The 22,897-nt window shown below is 44.5% G+C and overlaps 1 protein-coding gene and 1 long non-coding RNA gene across 2 annotated transcripts in view; both read left to right on the forward strand.

Moving 5' to 3' along the window:
• The window catches only part of BARD1 (BRCA1 associated RING domain 1), a 66,637-nt gene extending 62,054 nt beyond the window's left edge, over nt 1–4,583 (forward strand). Inside the window, exons 10-11 of the mRNA XM_039495581.1 lie at nt 2,045–2,142; nt 2,876–4,583. Of these exons, the coding sequence (XP_039351515.1) occupies nt 2,045–2,142; nt 2,876–3,208 (431 nt within the window). The 3' untranslated portion in view covers nt 3,209–4,583. The remainder of the gene's footprint in view (nt 1–2,044; nt 2,143–2,875) is intronic.
• Nucleotides 4,584–9,229: 4,646 nt separating this feature from the next.
• The window catches only part of LOC120374921, a 30,777-nt gene continuing 17,109 nt past the window's right edge, over nt 9,230–22,897 (forward strand). The window contains exon 1 of the long non-coding RNA XR_005586340.1: nt 9,230–9,450. This is a non-coding gene — a long non-coding RNA (uncharacterized LOC120374921). The remainder of the gene's footprint in view (nt 9,451–22,897) is intronic.

Here is a 22,897-nt window from a genome sequence, read left to right on the forward strand (position 1 = left end):
AGTTGTGGGTGTGGAGCACCTCTGAAAATTGAGACATATATATTTTAATATGCATTATAAATATAGGAACTTTTAATGTAGTTTTTATATAAAAAGTAAAAACAGTACATTTGTGGTGATCTGTAGGTAATGCAGGGACCAGTCCTGTTTTCAGAGCTAGGTCAGGTAGTACATTTCTCCTTTTAATTATAAATAATACACATTAACATCCGTGCATTCTTGAGAGGAGGAAAAAAACGCAACCTTAAGGTGAAGTCCTTTTGGGATTCTCTTCTGTTTATGTGCAGTGGATCAACGTAAGGGCTGTGGTTAGTGCTTGAGTTATGAAAACCTTTGAAATATTTTGTCAATATTTGCTGCTCTGATCTCCAATAAATACATGATTTCTTTCTTTTCCAGAATATAAGGGTCTTTGGTACTTTTTTAAATTTTGTACAGGTTCATGTTAATTTCCCACAACAGAATTGAGCAGAACACCCACAGATTCAGGCTGACATGCATAGAGGAGAGGGGAGAAAATGTAAAAAACATAGTGTTGTGGGCATCTAGACTAGGCTTGTAGAATTTTTGACTTCCGCATATACGGGAGGCCCTATTTGCAATCAAATATATAAGCACAACTTACCTCATCAAATTATCATTTGCTTTCATGTAAACAAATAGCTTGGTGACTTTTTTTTTATTTATAACTTGTTTTAAAATTCAAAAACCAGAACAAAAATTGCAATCAAATTGACCAGTGGCCTGTTGGCAGCACAGTTAGGCTTTCAAGCTCCCTGGGGTTGGCACAAGCAGGAAGATCTCTCTCTTTTAAGGTTCAGTACTGCCACCCATCACCATAGCAATGTCCTTCATAGACTTCATGGAATCTCTGGCTCTTCTCCCTTTTGAGGCTAAAAACTGTAAGTAGGGTTGGGTTTTTGTTGTCTTGGCTGAGTATTGGTTTTGTTGGTTTCAGATTTTAGGAATGGGGGACCTGTGTATAATGGAGTGTCGATGTTGTGAGTACTACTGAACCCTGGCACCTTTGGTGGCTGTTAACAGGTTTTATTGAACTTCTTTCCAAAGCAGCTTCACAAATGTGTATTCACGTAGCATTCACACTTCTGCACCTTTAGAATACTACTTAAATGCAAATAAATTGGTGAATCAGAAAGGGAAAAGCCCAAGTTAAGGCATTCTGATGTTTGTTCTGATTTCAAATATCAGCTACAAATGACCTGTTCCTGATCATTTTCATTACAACAGGAGTGAAATGTGATTCCTTGTATTAGTAATGCAGTACAGAGTCAGCTTTTTATTAGGTTTATATCCAGCCCAGGTCAGGCACTTGCTATCATCTGATGGCTGTTGGTTGGCCTCCAAGATAAGGTCATTTAAGGGGCCAAATGATCAGCTAAGCGGTAGTTAATTTTAAAATGTCTGTTAATTACACTTCAGAGTTCATGTCCAATGGGGGAGTAGTGGGAGATGGAGTTCATACTTGTGTGTCATTGTTTCAGGCAGCTTGAAGACCTGATGCAGTTTTGTCTGTCTGATTTGTATTTGGAAGGTTATCTATGCAATCGTGAGAACTATGCATGGTGGTTGGCTTTTTTCTAATTTAAATGAAAGCTTAGATTCTGCAGCATGAGTGTCAAGCAGAGTCACCTAAATATATCAAGCAGACCCAGTGTACGCTGTGGATGGAATGTTTGACACCATTGACCTACAGTATACTATGCCGTGCCTATTCCGTCTAGGAGTAGGATTTCATTTTCCAGGGGCATCAAACCATCATCTTTCAGAAGCACTTCTATAAACTCACTTTAAGGAGATTCTTAGAAATTAGCTAAAGTGTAATCTCTTAATCTTTGATGTTGCAAGGATTCCCACATATGTTTAACTTGAATAATCCCTTTGACTTCAGTGTAACTATTCACAGTACGTAAAATTAAGCACACGTAATTCTTTGTTGAAATGCAACCTGAATATATGAAGTAATCCTGTGAGTTGGCAATAACAATGCTTTCCTTTGTTGCCTTGACATGTGCCTTAATCCCAGGGGTGAAGGCATGTTTGCAAAGCAGAATTCGTGAACAAGAGGAGAAGTATGAAATCTGTGGTGGCCCACGAAGAGGCAGACTCAACCAAGAACAGCTGGTAACTATCAGATTTTTTTGAAAACAATCTTTTATACCATTGCCCTCTGCCACATGCGTGGATAAGAGATTTAATACTTCAGTGTGCACTTATTCAGGTGTTTGTGTGAGAGGCGATGGAATTTACTGTTAATGATTGTCACAAACTGTTAATGGATATCTGATGTATATTCCCATAAACCTTGCCAAAGCTTCAGAGGGAAGTCTGTGTCGTTATGCAAGAAGTTGCATGAAACACAAAGGCTGAAGTTTCCTCTAGGATTCTCCAGTTCAGTTTCAGTTGCTACTTGGAATCACTCCCATCTAAAAGGAAGGAAAAATATTGTAATTATTTTTCATTCAGTCTTGGTCCATCCTATCTTTTTAACTAACATCTCCTGATTTTAAATGGACTGGTGGTGTGATGTAATTTTATTATTTGTATTGTTGTAGCACCTAGCAGCCCTAATCAAGGATCAGGGCCCTATCGTGGTAGGCACTGTTTTAACAGAGCAAACAGGTGTTCCTTGCCCCAAGGAACTTACAGTCTAAGTAAATGCCTTTCAGAGAGTAGCTTTGAGTGGTTGGAAACATATATTGAGGTTTCTAGAAACTGGCATAGTAATTTGTTGCACAACTTAGCCCATATTTTCTGATGCGCCTATTGAGCTAATGCTTGTTCCTTTGGCTTCCCCATCATATGCTGAGCTGTGGATCCCTGTACTTATTCTATTTCTTGTTTTCTTTTTTCTTAGCTGCCTAAGTTGTTTGATGGTTGCTACTTCTATTTTTTGGGAACTTTCAACCACCACCAGAAGAGTGACCTCATAGAGCTGGTTAAAGCAGCAGGAGGACAAATCCTCGTTAGGCAGCCAAAGCCAGATAGCGACGTGACACAGACCATCAACACAGTGGCATACCATGCCGAACCTGGGTCTGATCAGTGTTTCTGCACACAATACGTTATCTACGATGTGTCTTCTAAATACAACCCAGATAAAATTCGCCAAGGCAAAGTCTGGATGGCCCCCTCCAGCTGGCTCATAGACTGTGTGATGTCATTTCAGCTGTTACCTATTACAAAGTGAATATCCCGGCAGCATGAACAAGTTCTAGGCAGTCTAGAATCAAAGGGTAAACCCACTCTTCATTATTCACACTTAAAGCCACAGTAGAACCTATTAATGACTGGGAGACTCGCTGTGAATTGCTGAATTTTGTGAGTAAATGAACAAACAATGAAAAATGGGATAACGCATCAGAAATGTACTCTAAATTCCTTTATTTGACACAGCTAATTTTCAGTTATATTTCAGCATACTAATAATATATGTTCCATACAGAATTTTGTAATTTATAATGAAGTCTTTGTAACACGAGACCTTTAGAACACCCTTGGTTGTTCAAACCTTCCCTTCAGAGGAGATGAGATCACCCTTTCTTGTGTGTGACGTATAAATTAACAGCGTTCTACCATAAGTGTCACATAGTCAGGTTCCCCTTAAAGGCCAAGAATTAAAAAATAGGACCCTAAAGTTAAATGCCTAAAACCCTACTTCAGCATCTGCCTAATTTCACTGAGATATGAGGTAGCTGTGCGCTCAGCACTTTTGAAAATTGGGCATGTGCATAAATACAGATTTAGGAGTCTAACTTCAGACTTCGAAGTGGTATTTGCAAAACCACCTAAGTTACTTGGACAAGTCCCATTAGACATTCAATAGGACTTGTGGTCTTAAGTCACTTAGGCACCTTTGGAAAATCCCACCCCTGTATTTAAAAATCATGACCTAACCTACTCTTAATGAAACATTAAGAGTCATTATCAAAACTCATTCCACTTTCATACCTGTAAATATATAATTTAAAAAAATCCTAGCAAAATAGCATCTCATTTAAGGTGTGATTTTTTTAAAAAACAAAAGTCAGATTTAAAGAATCAGATTACAACTCTATTCAGAATTGTTTTATCCATGCGTACAAATAGTAATTGTATTACACATACCACTGCTATCATAGCCCCTTTAATGGGAAAACTGCGGCACCCACAAGCATAGAATCGTGCCTTTTAGAAAAGAGAGTTTTATTAAAAATGTATCCTGATTGCATTTGAGTGAAATTTGACATTTTACATGCTTTGTTCTAATCACTGATTTTTATTGAATCCTTTCTTGCTTTCATAATTGACCACAGTTTGTTAATGTCTATAATCTCACTTTCTTTCAATGTATTCGAATGGCTTGTGAAGCTTTTCATCCTGTAGGTTGCATCAGGTATAAAATCACGACTTGGAGCCGTGTGATTGTAATGATTGCTATGTGATGATAATGATGGCTGTGTGATGGGATTAAGCCGTTGTGTTCGCATTTTGCATTGCTTGTAATAAAACTTACGGTGCCGATGACTTTAAAATAATTTATTACGCAAGTTTAGCTGCAGAATAAATATGAAGCTTGTACATAACTTAACAAGAATTTCAGAATTATTTGCATAAATTCCCGACACAGCAGCTGAGCGCAACAAAGATTCCGTCTGAGAGACTCACTCTCTTCTAGGGGAAGGACAACTGATTTCTTTTCTATAGCCATTGTCACTGGGGATTGTAGGCCATTTCCATTATTCTCCATGGAGCTCTCTGTGGAGTGTTGCTTTCTTCACAGATAGTACAATGGGTACAATTTTCAAAAGCGCCAAAGTGACTTTAGGAGCTGAAGACCCCAGGATGTAGATCTCTCGTTTACCCTGGGTAGCCTGCGAACTGTCACCGTATACTAAAAGCAGGTCTCATGCACTTGGCTGTGTGTGTGAGAGCATGCGCACAAATTTCACTGATTAACAGAATAACTGTTGCAGACTGCTGATTTTTGTGGATAAGCAAATGACTGAGTAAACACTACAGAGGGGAACGTGTATCGGTTTGTTAATTTATTTTGACACCTGTAGTTGAGTTAACACCAAAATATCAAATGTAAGTAATATACTATGGTATACTTCATATAAGACCTCCTTCATTGCTGCGGTCATGGAGCATAGCTTTACACCAACAGGGAGTTTAACCCTTTAAGAATTTACTAATCTAATCACTCTCCTCAGAATTTTAAGTGGAGAATCCACCATTTGGGGAGGTTTAGGAGGGCTGCAAATTGTAAAGAGGACAAGTCTCACACCTGGGAATTAAGGACTGAACAGAAGAGAGATTAGAAACTATAAAGTTGCCACAACTCAATGTCAGAGGGGCAAAAAAAGCCACATCCTCCCAAGTTTATCTGTTTTGCTCACAAGTGGACTTTTGTTTTTCCGAACTAGATCCCATTTCCAAGCCAGGTTTCTATGACACGCTGCAAGAGCCAGATAACATCAGACTGAGTGTTATCTAGACTTAGCAGCAAAACATACAAAAGACATAAACTTGAGCCCAGATCTTGCAAGTTTTTCTCTGCCGTCAGACCCTTGTTGATTTCAAGGGGGCTCTGTGTAGGTACTATAAGAATAATTGCAGGATCAGGGCCAGTTTTAGGTCTAGAAGCTGGAATAATTCTGTGTTTAAAAAAAATAAATAAATTGAGACTACACAAGAATTTTTTTAAATCCACTAAGAGAACCTGTATAGCAGTGTTCACTTTCAGTGTTTCAACTATAGGACTTAGGATAGTTTACATTTACTGTTAAACTTTTTGACTTGCTGCTTCAAAAAAGTCGTACCTTCACATTAATTTCATTTGATTTCCTATTGCTTTGGTTCCACAGGATGACCTGGTGAGGTTACTGCTGCAAAGGGAATTATTTACTTGATGTAGACAAAGAATCAAAGATCCAGAAAACAGAAACACTTCAGGCTTGGGGAAAGGGAGACGTGGGTGGGCCGAGGGTGGAGCCCCCCTCGCCCCTGGTGCTTGCAGAGTAGGGGAAGCTGCCGCTGCTGCTGCACAACGTGCTTCTCCTAGCCAACAGCACCTACCGCCTCCTCGCCTGCCTCACTCTCTCCAATGCCAGTGGGCTGTGCCTGGGTGGGGTAAGGCGGGGGCACCTCCCAACTATAGTACTGTACTGTACGGCAAAAAAAAAAAATCTCCCTGGAACCGACCCCCCTCCCCCAATTTACATTCATTCTTACGGGGAATTTGCGTTCGCTTAACATCGTTTCACTTCAAGTCGCATTGTTCAGGAACAGAACTACACTGTTAAGTGAGGAGTTACTGTGCATGCCCTACCCAGCTCTCTGCTCCCCCAGGCAGTGCCTCCCAGCTACACTGCCATTTTCAGCACTGGAGTGTCCTGCTGGAGCATTTCCCTGCTGCAGGAAAAGGCTCCCCCAATGGGGGAAGCTCTGGTGGGGAGAGGCAGCTTGGAAAGGCTGAACCTTTCCCCATTGCAATTAAAGGAGCTGGCAGCAGGGACCTACTGAAGCTTTTCCCTGCTGTCTCTCCCCTGCCAGAGCCTTCCATGGGTACGTGTAGCTTCACACTGCAGGGTGGACACAGCCTGCTCCTCACTGCGGCATGTAGCTCCATGTACACTACATGCTGCCAAAGGTGTACATATAGCCTAGGTAATGCCCTAGACTTTGTGAAGCCTGATGTATTTATTTCAATAAGCCTTGCTGGATTTTATCTACCTGTCTGTTTGATGGGGATGGTTTTAGACCAGATTTTCCTGTTCGACTCAGACATTGGGTAGTCTAGGTAGTAATGAGGGAAGGGTTTAACTTTACTTACAGATCACAGTAAACAAATACTGCTGGAAACTAGGTAGCCGTCTCAGCTGGACATGGGTTTTTGGTCTTGGGTATGTCAAGGATGATCACTTGGGGCTTTTGCCTGCACAGCTGATGTGAGGAGGGTTGTATTTATAAACAGCAAAATGAGGAGGAGGAAGATTGGTCTTGTGATTAAGGCACTGGACTGAGAGACCAGGTCAACGCCTGTCTCTGCCACAGACTTGCTGTGTGACCTTAGGTAGGCATCACAGCCTGTTTGAGGCAAAATTCCCCATCTGTGAAATGGAGAAAATACTTCTGCCTCACTGGGCTGTTGAGGATAAAATCATTAATGTCTACGGCGTACTCTGGTAATGGGGCCTTTATAAGTGTTTAATCAGCACAAGCTGGCCCAAAGAGGCGCACACAGCCGAGGGCTTCGTGTGGTGGCTGAAGATCACGACAACGCCATATCGCCCCTGGCCCACTCGCTACCCTGTTTGCACTACTAACTAGTGAGGGAGCAGGCACAGAGGAGAGTCCTGAGACTGCCAACTTCTGAGTGAGTCGTGCTTGCTCCTGTGTGTGCCCGGGTAGCCTCCGCTAACACTTGCGCTAGAGCCCAATAACCTGGCACTCCCTGCGATTTGTATTACAGTGGCTCAGCTGAGATCAGAATCCAGCTGTGCTAGAGGCTGTCCAAACAAAGGAAGAAACAGTTCCTGGTCTTACCATCTAAATGGACAGTGCTAAAGAAGGGGGGAGGAGGAGGAGCAGCCCCGTTTTACAAATGGAAAATGAACACACCGTGAAACTAAGTGCCGCAGCCAGGAATTGGAGCTACGTTTCCTCGGTCCCAGTCCAGTGTCTTAACTAGAAAACCAACCTTCCCTGCAAAGGGTTAAAGCCTTTTTTGATAAGTGTCGCTGCAAGGTAACCAAAGAGGCTCTGGTGAGACTGCTGTAAACTAGGTCTTAGATTGTGGTTATTGACATGAAAACATGAGTAAAAATGACATCTTGCTACTTGCTGCACGTTTCTGCTTCCAGTGCAGCTTCTGATTCATAGTGGCTTATTTTCCTGAGGGGGAAAAATCAGTTTATTACTGCCAGCACTGTTGAAGAGCAAACTGAATTCTATCATCTGATGAATCAACAAAATTGCCAGCTAAATTCTGATTCCAGAATCTTCATGGTTGGGCATGATGTATGAAGCAAGGGCCAACACGGCTTGATTTTCAAAAAGCTGTCAACTAGTGCTGGGGGGGGTGGGGTCTTGTTTGGACTTGGAAATGGAGAAAATGTTATGTGGAATTCACTAAGGCAGAATAACTACAAAACCCCCCTGTCCCGTTTGCCCCATGTCGCTCTTCTCGCCATTCACCAGACTTTAAAGAAAAGTTGCAGCTGAACAGAAAAGGGATTTGAATCCCTGCATCTAATCGTGGAAGAGGAGTGAATTTTCTGAGACAGAAAGTTTCAGGTCTTAAATATCACTTTAAAAACTATAATTAGAGAACTCCTTGACAGCGTGGTGATGTTGGGTAGGATATGGGCAATGTCTCTTTGGGGACTCAGTGATTTAATTTTTTTTTTAACAGCAGTGGCACAGCAACTTCTACATTTCTACAGCTACTTGGTTAATTTAACAGTCATTTAACTAGTGTTAAATTACCCTTTAAAGTAGGAGAATGTGCTGTAGATAACAATTTTGAAAAATCTCCCACCTTCTAGTCATTCCTCTGGGAGAGATGCATTTTGTGTGGCTCAATCTAATTCTCAGCAGGAGGTGTAATCTGATGAAGTAGCGATGAAATGTCAGATCCTACTATGAAAGACAGAGAGAGAGACCAGTGTCTTTGCTGAAGTGAGTTGCCAAAGCAGTGACAGGTAATGGGCTTGGCTGCTATGCATTGCAATGTGAATCAATATGGATTGTAACGTTTTGCACCTGTTGAAGTCAGAAGCATGGCCCATGCATACTTAGCAGCTGTGGTAAATTAACCCTCCAGAGCTATGCAGGTGCTAGCTTAGGGAGTACAGCCTGGCCTGGATGTCAGATCACATCTGAAAGGTACACGTCTGATATCACTTCACCGACATGTATGCTGCTGCCTCATCTCTTATGTTGGATATTATCACTTATTATAGTAGTACTCTAGCGTGCTCAATCAAGAGCAGGGCCCCCTTGTGCTAAACACTGAATAAACACATACTATGAAGCATTCCCTGACCCAGAGAATTAACCAGCTTGTAGTGAGGTGAAGTGGCCTCCCTCTGAGCTGGAGGTGGAAGGATCACTCTTTGCACCCAGGTGGGTGGAGCCAGACTGGGCCCAGCCCTCCTGTCGGAAATTGAGAGGCAGGACAGAAGGTATAAGAGGCAGGGCCTCCAGTTCAGTTGAGGGGGAGCCAGGGAAGGAGACAGATGCCTCTTGCCTGTCAGGCCCTGTGACCGACCTGGGTAGTGCCCTGCCTCCAGAGGAGACCAAGTCCGGAGAGGAGCTGCCAAGCTTGCCAGCGGCCAAATAACTAGAGGAGACCAAAGCTGAAGAGGAGCTGCTCAGATTGCTGGTGGCTGAATACCCAGAGGAGATGGAGGACCCCATGACTCTGGAGTCCCTTCCCTGATCATGGTAGGAAGTAGCTTAGAGAAACCAGACTTGAGTCTGGTTTTGCTGTTGGTGCTTGGGTTGGCGTATTTTGGTGGGATCCCCGATGACCCAGTGGCAGAGCCCTCCACCACTGTCAGGGCCATGGGCTGGGACCCAGTGCAGTAGGGTGGGCCTGGATCCCACTGCCTTCTGTGACCGCCCCACCTTAGGCCAAGAGGCCTGTGTGTGTCTGTTGTCTGCCTGAGCCAGGAGGCCAGGCAAAAGACTGTGGGTTGCTCTGCCTGAGGGCCTGAGCCCCCTAGACTGCAGCCCTCAATTTGCTAACTCCCCCCAGTGACCCAGAGTGGCCTCCCTCTGAGCTGGAGGGGGAGGGACGACCGCCAATGCACTACATGTCTAAATAGACACGCCAGACAAAGAGATGGGAAGAGAAGCATAAAGGTCATGCAGCAGAGCCAGGAACAGAACCCAGGTCTCCTGGTTCCCAGCCCAGTGCTCTGGCCACTGTACAGCTGTCCCATAATTAAACACTTGCCATTCTATTATGTTTGCTTTCAGAGAGGGTTTTTGACTCCATTTAGTTCTTCCAGAAGTCAGTGTGCCACACTGAAGTTGTCACAGCGTGAAATCAAATCCAGAGGTCTTTTCCTAGATGAAATATTAATATGGATAGCATAATAGGAGAGTGTGTTAGCTACAGTAATATTAAATCTCTGCTTTGGCGTTATTTCCCCCCATTTATTTTGTGCTGTGGCAGAAATGTGAATTTTTCACACTGCTGCTAACACCTAACTGCATGGTAGCAGGTGCCAGAGGAGCTGGAGGGATTGGCAGCCAGGAGTCGGGCACCATGGGAGGGGCGGTTTGGCAGCTAAGAGCGATATCGTGCTGGGCTGCAGTTCAGTAAACCAGACAAACTTGCCCAAGGTCACACATTGAGTGAGGCACCGACAGCAGGAGTTCCAGCTGCGACTCCTGTCACCACCGGACACACCCCTTTAGAGGGCTATCCTATGGCCTGAATGCAAAGCCCACTGACATCAGTGGGAGTATTTCCACTGACTTCTTTTGGATCAGGGTCTGGCTCCGGAAGCTGTGTCTATTCCTCCGAAGCATGGGGCAGGGGTCGCTTGCTAAGGAGTGGGTGGATCGGCTTATGTGGCCTGCATCTTGCAGGAGGTCAGACTAGATGATCATAATGGTCCCTTCTGATCTTGAATTCTATGATTCTATGATTCTATTGGCTGCTGTTAGTGAGGAAGGTAATCAAGTCAAGTACAGTTGACTGGGCAACAAAGATGTATTGTGTTTAAGCTACTTAGAGCCCCCATAAGGTTCCACTGAACAGTTTCCAGATTGTGTTTTAAACTCCACCAACCCTGAGCAATCCTTTCATGGCCATAGGCAGAGGGTTTAACAGAAAAACCATCATTAATACAAGTGTTAATTTAATTTAACTGTAGCGAGAAGGCTACACGTAAAGGCTAGGAGGGTCGTCCACCCTCCCCACCCCCAAGCCATCAGATTCCCAATTCTTTGCTTTTAACACACTTGTCAAATACAAAGCAGTAAAACCAGTCAGGCATGAAATCACACTGAGCCATTGTTTTCTAATGATGGCCTGCCATGGAAGACCATTTCCAGACCCGGCATAGACTGGGTCATGCATTTGTAGAGAAATTGCTTGGTGAAAGATGTCTTAACTTGCACAGTGAGAAACCCAGGAAACTTCCTGACCAAATAAACCCCGGTCAGGCTCTTGGATGCAGACCTGATTTTCCAAAGAGCCCAGCACCAATTTAGACCCCTAATTAAGGGCCAGAATTTCATGTTCTGGGCTCTTTGGAAAATCTGGCCACTTGTTTTGGTGACTCAGTGGGCAGGGGCGGCTTTAGGCACCAGTGCACCAAGCGCGTGCCTGGGGCAGCAGGCCGTGGGGGGCGGCCTGCTGGTTGCCGTGAGGGCAGCAGTCAGGCTGCCTTTGACGGCATGCCTGCGGGAGATCCGCTGGTCCCACGGCTTTGGTGGCAATTCGGCGGCGGGTACGTCGAAGGTGCAGGACCCGCGGACCTCCCACAGGCATGCCGCCGAATCCGCGTTACCAGCGGACCTCCCTCAGGCATGCCGCCGAAAGCCGCCTGATGGCCGTGCTTGGGATGGCAAAATACATAGAGCCACCCCTGTCAGTGGGATCTTAAGCTCTTTGGAAAAGTTGCCCCAGCGTTATGGGTACCAAGCACTTGAAAAGTCAGCCCTTAAAGTGAAATCCAGTGCTCAGTGAAGCAAATGGAAAAGCTCCAGTTGACAGCAGCTAGTGTTGGATTGCCCCTTTGAAGGTGTTCTTCTAGAATGTTGAGTCTTCTGGTCATAAATGTTAGGAGTGATACTGCACGGTCCTGAGCATTCTCATCTCCCATTGAAATAGACGGGAGCACCACATGAGAACAGAGCCGGTATGCTGATGTTTAACGGGTAATTGTTTCATTTCCCCCAACCCCCAACACATTACTCGGGTGCTCAAAGTGTTTTCCAAGTCAAACTTTGTGTTTTACATGAAAATATGGGATTGCAATCCCTGATTCTTCTTTGAGTAGATGTGGCCATGTATTCCACTTAGGTGCGTGCGTGCCCAGCACACTGGAGCAGGAGAATCTTGCATAGCAGTAGTCGTAGATGGGTGGAGTTCATGCTTCATGGCTATCAGCCCTCCCCAGCTGTATGAGGCAGCGCTGCCTTGACCCCACTCAGTTCCTCCTTACCACCTGTGGCTGGAGTCGGGGCTCGATGTAGATTAATCTCACAATCCTCCATCTCTCAGTGATTTTTTCTAGTTGTATATAGTTAGTGCCCTAGTGTTAGATTTAGGATTAGTTGCGTATTTCCCTGGGGATGCCCTCACCAGGCTGTAAGCATTGTCTTTTGTGTGTGGGTGGGGGGAAGTGATTCCCAGCATTCCCCACATGCGGTGCTTCCTGTGCTTGGGCAAGGCTCATGGCAAAGAGCAGTGTTCGATTTGCACATTGTTCATGAAACTCAGGTGGCTAGGGACCTTCGCCTAAAGCAGCACCTCCTCCAACAGACCATGCATCCTGCTTCGACACGAGGCCTACGTCAGACCGGAGGTGCTGAGAGTTCTGCTGTTTTGCACTTTGGACTTGGCACTTCTCCAAAGAGACAGCGGAGCCATTCCCCATCGAGTGCCCCAAGGAAAAGGTTGTATAAGGCCAACTGTGACCATTCCATGTCTCGTGGAGACTCTTCTGCCTCCTCCAGACAGTGGATAGATTGGTGTGGTGGTAATGCTGGCATACAGGTTGGAGCAGGTCCCTATAACCATTCCCTGATACTGCGGTTGGAAACCTCAGACCGTTGACTCCGGTTCTGGTTCACATTAGGGACTAGACAGTTGGACTTGTGGTTTCACTTCTCAGACAGGGCTCCTAGACAGAGGAGCCACACCCCAAGAGTGTGTCTAGAGCTCCCAGCTGGAGGCAGTGCCTGGACTGCATTCTGACTCAAGAGACTTAAAAGGCATATGGGGTCCAGTGAGGTGGGCTCCAAACCCCACAGCCTGGGGAGCGTCCAGCCAGAGGCGGGAGTTCTACCGGAGCATGTGTCTGAGACACAAATGCTTCCATGGTGCAAGTGGGTCACACTTACCATGGCACATGTGGCGCTACGGGATGGGCTTGAAAGAGGCACTACATGCTTGAGTCCTTGTCCCATAATCTGATACTGGCTTACCTCTGCATACCTCCTTTCATCCCAAAGCGTGCTGCAAACAGGGGCCCTGGCCTTGCATTGCGCTTCACTCTTGTGCTTTCGTGGGGCACCAGTGAAGTCAATGGGGAGCTGAGCAGACCTCCTGGCATGTGGGTCACATTCTGACTGCTTTGCACCACGCTGGCAAGGCAAACCCAACGTGTAGCTGGCCTGACCAGCCAGTTAAGATGGATTTATGGCCGCCTTGCTAAGCCATCGGAGTGTATCAGCAAACATGATAGTAGGTCAGATGCACTGTATAGAACATATCCGAAGATATCTTGCATCCGAAGAAGTGGGTATTCACCCACGAAAGCTCATGCTGCAAAACGTCTGTTAGTCTATAAGGTGCCACAGGATTCTTTGCTGCTTGTATAGAACATATGTAGGTCTAGCCTGAGCTCTCATTTATACTACGGCTGCTTTGCACTCCTGTGGCAATAAAGGGGCTTTTAAAGTGGGTCTGAACCACAGGCACACCACTTTAAGGCCCTTTTCACTGCCAGAGGGGTGTAGGGTGACCAGACAGCAAGTGTGAAAAATCAGGATAGGGTGTGGGGGGTAATAGGAGCCTATATAAGGAAAAGACCCCAAAATCGGGACTGTCCCTATAAAATCGGGACATCTGGTCGCCCTAGAGGGGTGTGAAGCGGCCTTAGTGAGTGTATAATGCCACTGACCTGCATCTGGGGTGGCAGCCAACCAGTGCACAGTGTGGGAGGGGATAGAGAAATTCTGGCCAATTACACTAGCGCAAACCCCTGCTCTTCTGATCCAAGCTTTAATGCCCACACACAAGCAGAAGGGGCCTCAACGTTATGATCTCAGCTAGAAGACCCAGAAGCGGTAGACATGGAACTCGATTCATGTTGAGGGCTCGAACCCCTCCTCAGCAGCCTTCGTGGAAGGTGGCAAGAGGAGCGGGAGCAGTATTTGATTGAAAGCTATTTGCATTTTGCAAATTGTATCCATTATCGTTATAATCCACCAAATTATGTGTTTGTGAGCCCATGAAAATCCCATTATTCTTGCTTTTATTTCCTCGTCAGTTTGGCTCAGGGCACCAATTGTGTCAGCACGGAGCCTCATTAGTGCCGCTGATGTTAGAGCCATGAAGCAACTTGGTTCTCAAAGCACCTTTCTGAAAGAGCTGGTTATGGCAAGCTCTCCGTGTAATGGGACCAGCCTGCAGCCCCTCACAGAGCCATTGGCTGGTGCGCGCCTGCGGCAGGGCAGCGAAAGCTGCTGCTAGTGCTTGTCATCCAGCCCCAGGAGCAGGTTGTGCCTGGGTTAACCGTTCTGAAAATATAACCCAGAATCTCTGCATATAATAAAGTGTCAGCTTCAAACAACTCCCAGCTTCTCAGGAATCGAAGGTCATGCCACATGTCATTCACAAGGCATAGTCCCTAAAATTTGCAGGCCTTCCCTCGTGCTTACTCAGGTAACATACCCCTAGTACTCGCACTAAATATAGGCTTTGGGATCAGCCTCTTGGAGTGGAGCTGTAACCTTCGGGGAGCAATAAGCATTTCAGTCTCGATGGACACCTTCGCTGGTGGCGGGGAGTGAATATAAGAGCGAGGCGCAAGAGAGAGCAGAAGAAGGAGAGAAGGCAAGAGAGAGCCTCCATGTTTAAATGGCTGAACCTCAGGATGGCAGGAGAAGAGTCCATGTCAAATTATTATTATCATGTTTACTAACATCTCAGTACCCAGGTGACTGGTACCTCTCAAAAGGCCCCAAGAGAAAGAAGCTGCAAAGGTGACATAAAACCTCCTACTGGTGGTCTGACCACGGCCCAAGCAGCCAAGAAGTGCAAGGCTCTGTTGTATTTAGAGCTGATGGCGAATTTTTTGACTAAACCTCTTTTTTATTTTTGCATTGGAAAATGAAGGTGTGTGGAATCCAAAGCTGTTTGCGGGAAAGGGTTTTGACAAAGTTCCTCTATGGGGGGAAGAAAAATGGAAGTGAAAAGTGTCGAAATGGGGGTCTTTGGACACGTTCCCGTTTTTCAGTTCCAACCCATTTTTTCCTTCCACAATGAAATGAAGCTATAACAAACATATTTAAAAAATGAAAAGGTCAGAATGGAACTGGTTTGAAATGATTGAAACAGCCTTTTTTTACTGATCTGAGCCAAAAAATCTGGGGGGAATTTTGGTTCACAAAAATGTGGCAATTGCCTCCTGAGTCAGAACGGGAAACATTTTCAAAATCTCAAACGTTCTTGCTGGGAATTTCTGCCCAGCTCCAACTGTGCAAAGGGTTGTACGTACACATGGTAGGAGCCCCTCCCTACCCTGAAGATTTCACTGTGTGACTAGACAAGAAACAGGTAGCACTGTTCTCCTGATGTTACAGCCAAGGATCTGAGGCTCAGAGAGAGTCAGTGAAATGCTCAAGGTCACACCAGCATGCTGTGGCAGAGCTGGGAATTGAACCTGGATCGCCTGAGTCCAAGCCAAGGGCCTAACTGCACCATCTTTTCTCCCATTCGGTCCTTGGCCCCTCTTCCCCAGTCCTGTGCTCAGACTGGCAAATGTCGCCCTGGGTGTGTGGTATTATGAAGAATTAGATTCACAGAGTTCATACTGCGATGTTCCAAATGGATTCCAGATGGCCAATTAAGCTATATTTTGTCCTCGTTTGCCAACAATCTTCTTCCTAAAACTATCATTACTTATGAGGCTAAATCACAATTTCCTTTCAGTCCTGCAAGGCAATAAATCTTTTTAAATTTTTTAAAAATATTTGATCTCTTAAGTGAAATGCATCTGTGCACAGTACAGAACACAGTGTATATAATTAGCCCATAGGATGTGCTCCATATTCACAAACTTAAAAGCCGATGATGGGCACTCTGCTTCTCTCACACATGCACGCACCTTAGCTGATATTAACCTTAGCATGTTAAAAAACTGCATTATAAACAGATCGACGTGAAAATGATGAGAGAGAGTTGACGCAGGACCTTCATGAAGTGATTGGTCTTCACCAAAGGGAATCCTATACAATTCCTACCAATGGGGGGAAAATACACTTGTCCAACTAGTTCACTGTATGGATGAATCCTTTGCAAAGTTAAATATTACATTAAAAAACCCTAAGTTAAATGAACATTAAAGTTGTACAGTGAAGCACTCAAATACTTAGGAAAATGGCCATTTATGTGGGCTGAAGAGACATATTATTTGTGGGGCACTAAATAAGAGTGGCTCTTTTTCAAAAGCCTCAGTTCTGAGGACCTTCCAGACAGTAACACTGTGCTGAACTAAACCTGTGCAGATTTTCTTTATTCCACTTTCTCCTCCAAACACCTTCCCTTGGGGCACCACTTCTGCATCAGACTTTGGCAGGCTAATTCTCGACATTATGATACTTCATGTCCTGATTTCCAGACAATGCCAACTAATGGATTTTTGCATTAGTAGCTAGTATCAGGAAATCTACTACCAAAAGGTTAATGTAAATCCATTAGTTCTTTTTTTATTTGTTAGTTCAAGACAACCAATTTCTGTAAATTCATGAGGACTGAAAAGGGCATGAAGCTCTTGAAATCCTGTATCTGAGATGCGCTTGTGCTATTAATGTTGCTCTGATTAAATATTGTGGATGAAGCTTGATTCATTCACTACATCTTAAGTAGTGTGGTCTCTGCTTTCTGAGACACTAGTGTCAACAATAAAAACGTCTATTGTGTAGCTCTTTGAGATTTCATGTCTCCCTGGTAGATCCCACTGGGAATGACTTTCTAGCTCACATAGGTCCTGGATCCCATGAGAAGCAGTGATTTCACCCATTTAAGTGTATCCCAGTTACATTCCCAGTATGTTGAAGAGAAGACAACCCCAGAAGAAATAACATAGCTTGTCCCACCCCATTCTATGGCCTACGTTGTATGGAAGGTCGGGCAAAATGATATAATACTGCGGCTCTCAATCTTTCCAGACTACTGTACCCCTTTCAGGAGTCTGATTGGTCTTGCGTTTCACCTAATTTAAAAACGACTTGCTTACAAAATCAGATATACCAATATAAAAGTGTCACAGCCCCACTATTACTGAAAATTTGCTTACTTTCATATAATTGTAAAATAAATAAATTGGAATATTACTCTTGTACTTACATTTCAGTATATAGAGCAGTATAAACAAGTAATTGCATGAAATTTTAGGCTGTACTGACTTCGGAAGTGCTATTTAGGTAGCCTGCAGGGCTGGCTCTAGGCACCAGCATCCCAAGCATGTGCTTGGGGCAGCTCTTTTCAAGGAGTGGCACTTCGGCCTTTTCTTTTTTTTTGCTTCGGCGGCGGCACACCGGCTTTTTTTTTTTTTTTTGCTTTTGCTTTTGCTTGGGGTGGCAAAAAACCTGGAGCTGGCCCTGGTAGCCTGTTGTAAAACTAGGCAAATATCTAGATGAGTTGATGTATCCCCTGGAAGAGCTCTGCGTACCCCCCAGGGGTATGCATATCCCTGTCTGAGAACCACTGATACAGGGCCACCCAGAGGATTCAGGGGGCCTGGGGCAAAGCAGTTTCGGGGACTCCTTCCATAAGAAAAAGTTTCAATACTATAGAATACTATATTCTCATGGGGGCCCCTGCAGGACCCAGGGCCTGGGGCAAATTGCCCCACTTGGCCCCTCCTCCCTCTCCCCCGGGTGGCCCTGCACTGATATAATGGATTTAAAACCTATTATGCGAATGGCCTCACCCACCAAGCCACCGAGACAATGCACCAGAACTGTGTATAATTTGATGTGGTCTTTTAGTACATTTCATGAAAAGTTGTTTGCTCTCATCAGTGGCTCACTGTATTGGGCTTTGTATTTATGATTCACCAAATCTGAGATGTGCCCTAATCCAACTCCCAGACTTCAAACCCACAGAAGTGTGAAAGGTCAGGAATATTAGCATCTACAGGCTAATTAAGCTAGTGTAGCACTATATAGCTTTATCAGTGCTTAAGGCTTCATTCTGGAAGGTGTTGAATGCAATGTCCCTGCTGCCCCAATGTTGCTTAACACTAAGCACGTGCTTAAGTGCTTTGCCACATTAGGGATGGCGTGTTCACATAAAAAATTACTTGGCACTTTAATTCTACCTTAATGATTCCTCAATCTATATTTTTCAATTGCCCGTAATCTAACAATGATCTTTAAAATAAAAAAAATATATTTACCTATCTCATAGAGATGGAAGGGACCCCGAAAGGTCATTGAGTCCATCCCCCTTCCTTCACTAGCAGGACCAAGTACTGATTTTGCCCCAGATCCCTAAGTGGCCCCCTCAAGGATTAAACTCACAACCCTGGGTTTAGCAGGCCAATGCTCTTTGGAGCAGTTTACCAACAAAGAAATCATTCGATAACATTCACATCCTTCCTTATGTCAGGTATCCAAAAGTCCGTAACCCAACAGTTACTGGAGAGTTAAAGTTTGATTTTTAGCTTCTGGAACTTATTATACTGTAATGATCATTATTTTTCTGCTTGAAAGATGTGTGGCTCATGACCTGGTGAATCCCACAGCATGTTCTTGTATTTCATCCCCACAGCAGCAGATTTCAGAGAAGCAGCACAGTAGCACTTTGTACCTCTGCACAGTTGGGTGTGTAATATCTATTTCATCTAGTAACCTCTTCTATGTGCTGGTGATGGAGGAATAAAATACCCCCAGTTGTACGTCATCAGCTGGTAATTCCCAAGATTCGAGCAATACCACCTATCTGGAATGGTTTGCTCATGAAATGATTGTGTTAATTTATATGGCATTTATTTAGTTCCTGCACATTTTGTGGGTATATTATTTAATATAACATAGGGTAGATGTGGTGGATAAAATAACAGATTTGAAAAACAACCCCAGTGTCATTCAAATATATGAGAAGACATTGAAAAAGAACTCTATATTCTCTGCCTATCCTGTCCATCACTCCTTTTTTTGTATGTCATATTTCTCCTTCCCTTGTCTTTTATCCTTCTCTTCTACTCCTCCAGGTCATCTCCCATCCTGTCCATATTTCCTTCAGCCTGATAATTTTACCGTATGACCCTCAAAGTGCCTCTCCCACTATTAGGGATGGGGCAGAGAGGAGTAACCTCGCATTTTCCTTTAGAAGAAGGTCACCTTTGGTTTTGATTTCTGATCCCTGAATTAATAAGCGCTGCACACAGCATACTGAAAAGGTCAAGAGCAGTGCCGCATACCTCCATAATACACCCAATGTGCAGTAACAGTAGGAGACATTAATGTTCTAACACACCATTCCTATGACAAAAACAAACAAATAAACGTAAATGAGAATGGAAAACGGCATAAAATGAAGCCACTCTTCATGACAAATGTTGTTATGAAAATGGAGACATGGAACTAAAGGCACCCAGTCTCATTATAATGTTCACAACGCAGTGTGACACACGTGTTGTATTAACAATGCGTGCCATGAAAGAAACAAAAGGCATTTCTCTTTTGTCCTCCCCCAGTCACAGAACCTCTGGATCAGCCTCACTAATGACTAGGAGGCACCCTGCAAATGACTGATTTTTTGTGAATTACACCCTGGTCTTGCACTATTACGTCAATGGGAGTTTTACTGATGACTTCAACGGGACCAGGAGCAGACTGTGGGTAAAATTCTCACAGTGCAGAGGCCAACACAAAGTGTATGCACTGCTTAAATCCCATTTAAAGCCTCAAAATATGTCTGGATGTGGTGCAAAGCCCAAGCACTGGATCTCTGTAGTGGGTGATAAATTCTGCCCTACATGACTAGCTAGGGTCTAGTGGGCAGGACATGTCACATGGCTTAAGTTCTATTCCCAACTCTGTCACTGGCCTCTTGTATGACCTTGGGCATGTCTCTTTGCCACTGTTTCGCCTGCTAGACTTTGTCTGTTTGTAAACTCTCCACGGCAGGAATTGTCTCTTTCTATGTGGTCTGACAGTGCTTTTCAGGATGGGCTCCTCCATCTCGGTTAGGGTGACTGTAATTCCCGTAACAATTAAAAAAAAGAATCCAGGCTAACGTACCTCACAATGTATTCTGTTCCTTTGTTTTGACTGTTGCAGCTTACTGTTAATGATTCATGGTAATACTGCAGAGCATCAGAAAAAAGATAAACAATATTTTATGCAGTCGTAGTCCTAGGAAGTTTCACAAGGACTTAACGAGAAGAGAGGCAAGACTATCAATTATATGAATTGTAGTAACATAGCACCTGGGAGCTTTAATAATGGGCCAAAATCCCATTGCCTCTGGCCCCTTTCAGATGTAGAACACAAGGCAGCCCATGCCCCAAACAGCTTTTCAGTTCCACCAGTCACAGTTTGTCCTGTGCACCGTGTTGGTTAGTTACATGAGTCATCCAATCAGATAACAGCCATTAAAACCAGGCACCACAGCACAACGTTCGGGGCCCATTGCAGATGTTGTCAATGAAGTTTTGTCAGATGACTCCCCTAAGAGGCTTGGGCAAGTGGTATTTAAGTGGGGCATGGTCCTTGTTTTGCCTGAATTTCATCCGGAAACAAGTTCCAAATAATTGCAAAGACTGAATACATTTGATAATTTGGTGACCTGTTTTCAAATGGAAGAATAAAGGCAATAGCTTATTTGTTGAAATTTTCTCAGGCAGCTCTTGAAACCATGGAAGAATGTGACCCATTACAACGACCTCATGGTTGTTATCTTCTCTATCTTCAATGCACATGACCAAAGCGGGCTCCATAACTAGTTGCTTGATATTTTATATGCTTCAGAAACCTCCCAAGTCTGGCACACAAAACATAGGTGACCCAAGAATCTACGGAGGCTAAGGCACTGGGAGAACTTGAATTACAAGTTAGTCACTCTCACTTCCAAATAAATCACTGTGTGAAAGCTTTATGTCTTCAGCGCTTACTGTATTAATTTTATGCATGAGTGCTTTTTTTCTTTTTTTGCCATGTGAAATATATCACTAGCCTACTAGAGCAAAATATCATTAGATCTGAAAAGGGATTTGGTCACTTACACATTGTCACCGAGGATCATTGCACATAGATTATGTAGGGCTGTACTGTGCAATTTTTCTTGTGTTTATTAAGTGATTATAAATGTTGAGCAGAATGCCTTAAGGGAACATTTAACGTCTGTTACTGGTGTGACATTTCGTTTAAAAACATTACCCACCTGGGGCGGGATGTGGCTGCCAGGCTTTGCTCAAAGGGATGTTTTGTGCGCAGGCGGCTATAACCTCTTCTGGCCTGTATAAGCAGATCTCCTTTGTGTTCCTATGTTTTCTCTGTTGTTCTCATGCATCTTACTGGAAGGTGGCACAGTCTAGTTTTTAGAGACCAGAACTAGACATGAGGGCATCTGGGTGGGTCTTGGCTACCTCACAGAGTTCCTGTGTGACTTTGGCTAAGTCGCTTAGGTTTTTAGCAAAGGGGCCTTTGGTTTTGGGAGTCTCCCTTTTTAGATGTCCAGCTAGACTTGATTTTCCAGCATGCTGAGCACCCAGAGCTTCTGTTGGTTTCAGTGAGTATCAGGGTACAAGGATGGGCCAGAAAAGTGCTATATAAATATGAAGTCGTAGTATTTCCCTTGGAGTATTCACCCTAGTATATGTAGTTGCACCCAAGGAGGAGGAAAAGAGTATTTACACAATGTGTGTGCTTTCGCCTGGTGTGCAGATATCTTCTGCCTACCATCTACTCCTCTCTCTATGGGAGTCAGCAGGGACCTTTCGTTGGGACTCTCCCCATCAATGATACCCCCACCCCAAGCCCAAAACAGGTGTTGTGCTCATGTAAGCTGCCTTCTCTTAAGGAAGATGGCTCCACTCCCAACAACCAGGGTTAGATTCCTGTATCAAAGAGAAGAAATGGAGGTTTCTCACAGCCCAACCCTTCCCTCCCACAGTGAAGAGGTCTGGCCTATTCCTCCCCATCTCGTGATGAGGAGAAGGAGAAGAAGCGTTGGCCTCTTATCTTCTGAACCTTTTCCTCCACAGCGTTTGCAGGTGAGGACAGTGCGTTCTTCCCTGATCTGTGTGCCCCCAGCACTGGCTGCTCTAGAGCTGCCCACAAAGTGACTGGCAATAGGGTCAGGATAACTTTCCTTGTACAATTTGCTGGTGGTTGTGAACGGAGACAGTATTGATATCCCAGACAAGAGGTGAATCACAGCCATGCTCCTACTTGCGGCTGGGGCGTCTAGTAGTAGCAATGGGGCGGCGGGGGGGGGGGGGGACATTTGCTGAGTTCTTTGTTCCCTAAAAGTCAGCAGGAACTAGAAGTGCTCTGAAGACAGCAGCTGTCATGAAGCCCTTGCTCAGACTGAGAAGGACCAATGTCTAGACAGAAGGTTGCTGGGAAATGGGGCCTTTGATGGCCCATGAAGTTAAGTAAACAAGGCAAAATGGAGGAGTCTTAGATATCAACACCCTGCTCTCTCCTTTACCCCCAAAACCCCAAAACAATGAGTATCTTAACTGTTTAATTCCAACCTTCACAGTACATCCCATAGCTCACCCGAGTACACAATAGGCATCATAATACTATGCACTTCTTAGACCTTTTCTCAGCCATTAACTAAGCTCTGTAAGTTTGGTAGGGTGGCTAACTAGCAGGCGGCTAACAGCAGCCCGGAGGTTACTGTAACTTGCCCACGATCACATGGTATCACTTAGTATTGGAGCTTGAAGGGAACCCAGGAGTCCTG

Source organism: Mauremys reevesii, linkage group 11 (assembly GCF_016161935.1).
Source record: "Mauremys reevesii isolate NIE-2019 linkage group 11, ASM1616193v1, whole genome shotgun sequence".
NCBI lineage: Eukaryota > Metazoa > Chordata > Testudines > Geoemydidae > Mauremys > Mauremys reevesii.